Consider the following 8,160-nt stretch of genomic DNA (forward strand, 5'->3'; position numbering starts at 1 on the left):
CTCTGCTTGGCCTGTTTGTCACCTGTGTGTGACCTGTTCTGCTTGGCCTGTTTGTCACCTGTGTGTGACCTGTTCTGCTTGGCCTGTTTGTCACCTGTGTGTGACCTGTCCTGTCCGACCTGTCTGCGTGACCTATCCTTTCTGACCTGTCCTTTCTGACCCGTCTGTGTGACTTCCTTGGTACACGTCCGTGCGACACCTCAAAAACATCTTGTCGCTCATCTGCGACTTACGCATCTACGCGTCTACGAGTACGTACGGTTTTTCGCAGGCTGAGGCAAAGAACTTTGATTACTTTTAAAACAGGTGTATTTACGTCGCGTTTTATGAATGACGGTACTTGAAGCACGCGCGTGCGTTCGATCAAGCCTCACATACAGAACCTGATTCGCCCCGTGCTCGACAAAGAGAGGTTTCCATAAGACCGGTGGAGACCTGCCATGCAGCACCTGACACGGAACGGTGTACCGTCTGACCGGCGACGCAGCACCGCCATCTGCCCATGCCCTGGCCAGTGACTAGAGCTCCCGCCGCTCCCCATCCCTTCGCCGAGGGCCGCACGAGAGCAGTCTCGGGCGGCCTCTTCCCAGCGGAAGACCTCCGCGTCGAAGAGCGCGTGATGCTGCCGCCGACCACCCGCGACCTCCGCAGCAGGTGACGAGCGGCCGAGGCGCACTCCCTGACACGTCAGGGACTCCCAGAGCAGGTGACAAGCGGTCGAGACGCCCACCTGACAAGCCCGGGACCTCCAGAGCGGGCCGAAGAGCGGCCAAGACGCCCTCCCTGACGCGTCAGGGACCTCCAGAGCGGATGTCGAGCGGCCGAGACGCCCTCCCTGACGCGCCAGGGACCTCCAGAGCGGATGACGAGCGGCCGAGACCCCCTCCCCGACACGTCAGGGACCTCCAGGGCGGGTGTCGAGCGGCCGAGGCGCCCTCCGGGACACGTCAGGGACCTCCAGAGCGGATGACGAGCGGCCGAGACCCCATCCCCGACACGTCAGGGACCTCCAGAGCGGATGTCGAGCGGCCGAGGCCCCCTCCGGGACACGTCAGGGCTCGTGAGACATGTACTGCCACGCAAACCCCAGGGGGACGTATGCGTAGTACGCTGCCGGCGACACAGATCGCAGGAGCGCACGGTACGGCGCCGCCTTGACACTTGTGGAGCGCTGTGCGGCGAGGGGCAGTGTCGGCGAGAGGTCTGATCGACCCCGTCACGGGTCAGCAGAAGGGCATGTGGCGAGGGCTATAAGCCCACACGGAAGAGCGATGTCCGAAGGCCCCGCTAAAACGACGGAAAAAAAACATGGGTAACGATGGTTTCCGACAAACACTTACAACATGGTAGCACATTCCAACGATGTAAACAGGAAACAGGCCGGACGCAGCCAACCAAAGCGGTTGTTGCGCCCACATCCATAGCTACATAAGGGCACAAAGACAGGAGGCAGCGCTCGGTACATTATCAAAAGTTATCATCGCGGCTCTTAGGACGTCTCCCCCACCAACAACATACGCCGAACCGACCCGAGCTCCGCCGAGATCGCTTCCAGCACAACGGTGACCACCGCTACGGCGGCTGTCCGTGTCAACCGCCACAGCCGGCGCACAACCCGAGACCAGCGGCAGCACCGCCCCCGGCCACTATGAGTCGTCCCTGCCTTTGGCAGGCCGGTGCACAGAGTTCCGCTTCACACACTCCACCAGCCACTCGATGCCCTCGTGCACGCCGTCCCTGAAAGCGGTCCGATTCGTCAACGTCCTGAGGGCAAGTGGCGAGGAGGAGGGCACATGTGCACGCGTGACTGGCGCAAGCCAGTCACCAGCGATATGCAACACAATTTTTTAACTTTGTCTAAATGGTAAAGATAACAAAACACTTATTGTTAACAGCACTAAAAAGGCTTTCACCGAGCCCCCTTTTAACAATGAGTACCATCAGGGACATAGTGTCCTATTCATTCGGGGAGAGGGGCTTCAACCCACCAACTTGGGCCTCAGACTCCCCCAATTTTGGCAAGAAAGTACGCAAAATCCGGGAAAACCTATTTGTTGGCATATCTTAGGACAGCTGGATCATTTTTCATCGTTCACCCCCTTCCACGACTAATTTCGAACAGCTACATCCCTGAGTGCCATCTGGCGACAGTGGTCCCAAATGGTACTCAACAAGACAGTGGCGCCTGGCGCAGGCCAGGCGACATCACCCCAAAGCAACCAAATCAATAAGAGCATCGTCGTAGCCTTTTGAAAGCCGACCGACCCACCACCCATCGCAACAACCAGGCGCCACAAGCGTTCATCGGCCCGCTGACCGGTCCACAGGAGACCGGGCTAGCCGGCCGCCGTCGGGGCCGCACTGACCCGTGCAGCGCTGAGACGGGCATCACCATGCAGTCGCGCCGGCCGATCAGGTGCGCGCTCTGATTGAAGATGGGCTTCACCTCGCGCACGCCCATACAGTCAGGAATGTCCTGCTTGTTGGCGAGCACCAGCAGCGGTACGCCGATCAGGTGCTCCGAGCCGATCACGCGGTCTGGCGGCCCGCGTCACAGGTCAGCTCAGGCGTCGCGCGGAACTCAGCACAGACGCGCGGCGGAGGTCAGCTCTGGTGTCCGGGCGAGGTTAAGCCTCTGTGTCCGCAAGGTCACGTCTGGTATTGGGCCAGATATCAGGTCAGATGTTGGGCATACGTTACCACATGTGTCTATCAGGCAAGGGTCATCACAGGTGTTGGGGCAGGCATCGACACTGGTGTAGGACAGACAGATGTCAACCAGGAGTCAGTACTGGTGTCCGACAGCGGTCCGCACTCATGTCGGGCAGATATCAGGTCAGATGTCGGGGAGGGGTCTTCAGAGGCATCGAGGCAGGGGTCGGCACTGGTGTGCAGGAGTTGCCCCCGGACATCCCAATACACAGCATTATCATGCAATCTTCACTACATCAGTGAGAGCACTGAAAAATACTGTCGTAACCATCACGTTGTAAAAGCCACGCACCATCGCCGCCGTCCCATCCATGGGAACCTCACCGAGGTCCACCGGATCCACATATAGCCTCTTCTTACCGAACACTTCCTTTGACTCATCCATCCGCTGGCGGTCAGCCGAGTCCACCACGTATATAACGGCATGACACTCGGCGTAGTACTGAAACGGACCGGAGCCAAACATGACACAGCCTGTCAACACAGGTATAGAGCGACGCCGTGACACAGCCTGTCGTTACAGGCGCAGTGTGACGCTGTGATCCAGCCTGTCGTCACAGGCGCAGTGTGACATAGCTTGTCGTCACAGGCGCAGTGTGACACCGTGACGCAGTGTCGTCACAGGCGCAGTGTGACGCTGTGACAGAGCCTGTCGTCACAGGCGCAGTGTGACGTCACCCGTCCGGCGGCCAGCCTGCTGACCATGTCACTAGACCAGGCGATATTACTTGTACAGTATGGCTGCACGCACGCGAAGCTACGCACATCAAAAACGGGCCAAAGTCGATGATTCGCATCATAGTTTAATAGCCCGGCGGTCCGAGACGACAGAGCAGCGTACCTTATCCCACAGGCTCTGCAGGTCCTCCTGTCCTCCGAGATCCCAGAAGTTGATCCTGATGCCGGCAATGTCCACCTGTCCAATGTTCAGGCCAACGGTGGTGGTGATCTTAGAGGAGTTCAGGCTCCTATAGCCTTTGCTGAACTTCGTTTTCGCCGCCTCCAGATAAGTCTGAAGGGAACAAAGCCGGTACATTCAGCCTGCATGTTCCCAGGATCGGTGGGAGATTAAGCAATCTGAGGGATGCAAATAATGCCTGAAGGGAACGATCAGCGTGTTACGGCATTAAGGAGCATGCATGTTGCATGATGAGACAAATATTAAATTATCAGCAGCACAACACTGCGAGTTGCATCCGTAACAGGCATTACAAAAAGTTGGTGCTACTGTCGCACACATGTAGACCCGACTAAGTACTACCGAGTCACTCCACGCGTTTATTCGAGGTCAAAACGCTTACCGACTTTCCAGCATTGTCCAGACCCAGGATCAACAGAAAGTAATCGTCCTTCTGCACCATGTACTTGTAGAACCCACGGAGTAGCGTATACATTCTGGACGGTGTGTGGTCACCTGGAAATGTCCAAATAACCAAACATTAGCCTCGACACGGCAGGGTGGGGGGTTCGCGGCCTCCACCCTAACCTACTGTTTTCAGAACAAAGTAGCCCACCTGTGCTCGCTGGTGGCAATCACATCCGGCGATTCTGGCTCCAGTAACAATCTGAGTCCCTGATGCCGTTGCCCGGTTTTGCTTGATGCTTCACGCATAGGCAGCACTGACGTTCAGAAAACGGCTTGCGAGCGGCCTGTCCCGCTATTTCACACCCCAGGGAGTCGACTTTTTGCAAGGACCACGAAAAAACAGACTGGTGGAACGACAATCAGATCAAAAAATGAAGTGACGGAAGCCCATCCGGACATCTTCAGCCGCGAGGCTATCTAACATCGGTATATCCCGCTTACCTACTCCCAGAGCTTGTACGATCTGCGAGGTAACACGACGTACGTCACCACCAACCCACTCATGTAATGTCGACGACTACCTGACCAACTTATCGGTGGCTTTTTCCCATGGCTCAACCCGGGTTCAAACCTAGATCCCCACGTGGGAGTGCCAGGCCCTGGTCACTAAGCCATGCAGCTGCGAGTCACCACCAGCGGCGCATCTGCGGGCGGGGCGCCCTCCCGCAGCCGCCTGCACCAGTGCCCCGCTCCACAAAAAGCGGCCTGGACACGTCCGCAGACGACGACCGGCGCGCCCGGCGCTGACCGCGTCAGGCGAAGGTCGCTGACGTCCCAGCTGGGGCCGTCAACAACAGCCGGACGCCGCCGCACGCCGTGCGATACGCCGGCTAACGCCGCGGCGCACGCCGCGAGCGCGCGGGCGGGACACGACGAGCGTAGCGGGATACCTGCGGGCTCGCTGGTCCCGGGCCAGGAGCCGTCTAGGGTTGTCGTGTGTGCGCCAGCCCTAGCACCGAGCGTCGAGTCGGTGAGATCACGAGATAGCGACGAGAGCGATCCGCCGGCCGTCCGGTCCCGTTGGTCGGTGCAGTTTCCAGAGCCGACGTCCGGAGATGAGACGATGCGTCAGACCGGCTACGCCCCGTTTCTCCGGATATAAAAGGGCGCAGCAGATGAGGATGAGCAGACAGCGCCAGCAGAACAGCCAACATGAAGTGTGCGGTAAGACCAGCAGAAGGCAGCGCCACAATAACACCGACCATCGCCGTGCTCTATATCGGTGGATTAAGCACGTCGCATGTCGGTTCACACTGGCAGACGGCCTGGTGTCTCGGTCGTTAAGGCAGCACCGCTGGATAACCGTGGCCGTAAGACAGCTTGCTGTCCTTTCCCTAAATCTCCGCTAGGGCAAACTATGACTCCACTGATAAAACCTCTGGTCCACCAGTTTATCAAGCAGCAATGGAACAGGAGATACAATGCTGCACTGACAGAATGACGCCGGTGTTGCAGATCATCCTGATGACGGTGGCCGCGGCCAGCGGCCTCACCATCATGCCGATGGGCATCATGTCCGCAGGCTTCAGGAACGGCATCTACTCGATGAACACGGGGATGCCGATGTCTGTAAGTGCTCTGTTGCTGTCCCCACCAGACAGAGGTTGTTCCGGACTCGTCACGCAGCTCCATATGAGCCTTTTGGATACACTCTTTAACAACACGCTGCCTTTTAAACTACAGCAATAATCTCGAAGCTTCCAACCATTCGTCAAAGGGTTTCATTTCCACGAGTAGTGCAACACCACTGCATGACTCATACTAAAATTATCTGGTACTGTGCACAGGTCTCACTTCGATAAAACCCATTGATACATATGGCAAATGGCATGTTTTCGTTGCACTATGACTTCATCAGCACTGACGCCATGTTACCGGTGTCTTCAGTTCCTGCGCAAGAAGCGGTCTGCCGTTGAAGAAGACAAGGGCAAGTCAGTGGCCATCCATGTCCGCAACTTCGGCCGCTTCGTGGCCCCAAGCTACGCCTTATCCGGCCTGGGTTACTCCAGCATCGCATCTCCCTTCATCTTCCGCAAGAAGAGGGACACTGCCGACCAGAAGGCTGACAGCTCCCTGATCATGTACAATATGCCCTACACCACTCTCGGATACTCCACCCTTGGGTACACTGGCATCGCATCTCCCTTCATCTTCCGCAAGAAGAGGGACACCGCCGACCAGAAGGCTGACAGTTCCCTGCTCATGTACAACATGCCCTACACCACTCTCGGATACTCCACCCTTGGGTACACTGGCATCGCATCTCCCTTCATCTTCCGCAAGAAGAGGGACACTGCCGACCAGAAGGCTGACAGCTCCCTGCTCATGTACAACATGCCTTACACCACTCTCGGATACTCCACCCTTGGGTACTCCAGCATCGCATCTCCCTTCATCTTCCGCAAGAAGAGGGACACCGCCGACCAGAAGGCTGATAGCTCCCTGATCATGTACAACATGCCCTACACCACTCTTGGATACTCTGGCCTGGGTTACGCAAACATTGCGTCTCCCTTCATCTTCCGCAAGTAAAGGAGCACTACTGACCAGAAGGCTGACAGCTCCCTGCTCACCAACTCCATGCCAAGAAGCTATGGTTATGGTATGAGCCATTGGGGAAACACTAAATGCAACATGATAACATTGTGGAAGTAGAAAATGGCAGGTGGCATTAGCTATCAGCTGACAACATGCAACATGAAATTGACAGTGGTTGTGAGGGAAATGGTGTGAAGGGGGAAAAGTGCATTGACAAATATAAATACAAATAAACTGTGTCTAAGCAGCAACTGATTTAACAACCTCCCCAATCATCACAGAGTGTTTCATCTGGAGCAGCAGCATGCACATAAATGTTTTTGTGCATCAACACAGAAACAAGCAGTGCAACTTCAACTGTGGATCAGAATAACATCAGGGACAGAATACCAGCAATGGATACAACCACATCCAGCAACTTCTTTTTTGACTAATAAGAATGTTCTAATATATGCTAAAGCTCAACATGGCCATGTGACTCTCAATACATATCAACAATTTGAAGGTAAGAGCATGAATCTACCTGTTTTGTGATTATTTACGATATGTCCTACCTTAAACATGACAAATGGTGTACAATGATTTTTTCTAATGTTAGGTAGGAAAGTACACCCTGACCCATATGCTTAAAAAACATCAAAAGTATCATTCACTTCATTTCATACAATCAAAACACTATCCTTGTTTTGCATCTACTTCACATGGGATTAAGCCAGTTACCCTTGATGTTGCAACTGGCACTTCAAAACCAGGAAAAAAGGGATAAAACATGCATGACAATTTATGGATGGTCCTTTTATCATTGTTACAACCACATTGTATAAAAATCTTGCATTTAAATGTAGCCACTTGGAAAATATCCAAATTATGCACACTGGGTCCATTGAGAAGAGTGCAAGTAACTACAAAATGACATCCAAATCTTGAGAGATATGTTGTGGTGAAGTAGGAATGAAGGAATGCAGGACAGCACCTATCTCAATTCGGTGCCTCGAATGCCCTCGCAATGTAGGTCCAAGAAACCAGAAAAACAGGCATGCTGCCTGATCCGAAAGAACAAAATGCATTTTTAGCATTTAGCATTCATGATGCATTTACATCATGGTCTCAATACACCAAACAATACCACAAATAATGATATGCCCCTGCCCCTGGCCTGCTCCGCCCCCGCACCTTACCACCACACAAATCGTTGTTTACCCGCAGTTCTCCGTAAGGTAAGAAGCGCGCAGCAATGCATGGCATTATTCCGAGATGGTAGCCCAAGAAGTGTGGAAGCGAACGTGGAGATTCACTTTTTCCCCCCGTGCAGAATGCGAAATATTTCATATAAGAAGAGAGAGAGAGAGAGAGAGAGAGAGAGAGAGAGAGAGAGAGAGAGAGAGAGAGAGAGAGAGAGAGAGAGAGAGGGGGGGGGACTCAGGCCCGCATTTTTTATTCAGCACCATCGGCGGCTTCTGCAGTCCTCTTGCCATGAGTGCCCACTGCTCACTGAGCCCTGCTCCTTTGAGCTCATCCCGGCTGTGACTCTGCTCCAAGACGCA

The 8,160-nt window shown here is 54.6% G+C and overlaps 2 protein-coding genes across 7 annotated transcripts; one reads left to right on the forward strand and one right to left on the reverse strand.

Annotated features, from left to right (window-relative positions):
* Positions 1-309: 309 nt before the first annotated feature.
* Arfrp1 (ADP-ribosylation factor related protein 1) lies at positions 310-7,864 on the reverse strand. 5 transcript variants are annotated; one of them, XM_037222228.1, is made up of 6 exons: positions 7,817-7,864; positions 4,014-4,126; positions 3,554-3,724; positions 3,073-3,154; positions 2,367-2,538; positions 310-1,737 (listed from the first exon to the last, which is right to left on the reverse strand). In XM_037222228.1, the coding sequence occupies exons 1-6, from the start codon at positions 7,854-7,856 to the stop codon at positions 1,647-1,649; spliced, it is 669 nt and encodes a 222-aa protein (XP_037078123.1). In that variant the 5' UTR covers positions 7,857-7,864; the 3' UTR covers positions 310-1,646. The 5 variants fall into 5 exon arrangements, with proteins under 5 accessions (XP_037078123.1, XP_037078125.1, XP_037078127.1 ...); XM_037222230.1 differs by having other exon boundaries at positions 7,795-7,857; XM_037222232.1 differs by lacking the exon at positions 7,817-7,864 and adding an exon at positions 7,790-7,808.
* Positions 5,225-7,736, forward strand: LOC119099135 (uncharacterized). Of its 2 annotated transcripts, XM_037222227.1 has the most exons (3): positions 5,225-5,242; positions 5,534-5,647; positions 5,966-7,736. In XM_037222227.1, the coding sequence occupies exons 1-3, from the start codon at positions 5,231-5,233 to the stop codon at positions 6,608-6,610; spliced, it is 771 nt and encodes a 256-aa protein (XP_037078122.1). In that variant the 5' UTR covers positions 5,225-5,230; the 3' UTR covers positions 6,611-7,736. The 2 variants fall into 2 exon arrangements, with proteins under 2 accessions (XP_037078122.1, XP_037078121.1); XM_037222226.1 differs by lacking the exon at positions 5,225-5,242 and having other exon boundaries at positions 5,460-5,647.
* Positions 7,865-8,160: the final 296 nt, after the last annotated feature.

This window comes from Pollicipes pollicipes, unplaced genomic scaffold (genome assembly GCF_011947565.3).
Source record: "Pollicipes pollicipes isolate AB1234 unplaced genomic scaffold, Ppol_2.1 Scaffold_4740;HRSCAF=5597_pilon_pilon_pilon, whole genome shotgun sequence".
NCBI classification, from domain to species: Eukaryota; Metazoa; Arthropoda; class Thecostraca; order Pollicipedomorpha; family Pollicipedidae; genus Pollicipes; species Pollicipes pollicipes.

Coding starts and splice junctions, on each gene's coding strand:
- Arfrp1 (XM_037222228.1), bottom strand. CDS start 7,856: ATGCATTGCTGCGCGCTTCTTACCTTACGGAGAACTGCGG. Junction 3,155..3,553: donor TGCAGAGCCTGTGGGATAAG/GTACGCTGCTCT, acceptor GGTCCGTTTCAG/TACTACGCCGAGTGTCATGC. Junction 1,738..2,366: donor CCCGTCTCAGCGCTGCACGG/GTCAGTGCGGCC, acceptor GACCGCTTTCAG/GGACGGCGTGCACGAGGGCA.
- LOC119099135 (XM_037222226.1), top strand. CDS start 5,483: ATGGAACAGGAGATACAATGCTGCACTGACAGAATGACGCCGGTGTTG. Junction 5,648..5,965: donor ACACGGGGATGCCGATGTCT/GTAAGTGCTCTG, acceptor CGGTGTCTTCAG/TTCCTGCGCAAGAAGCGGTC.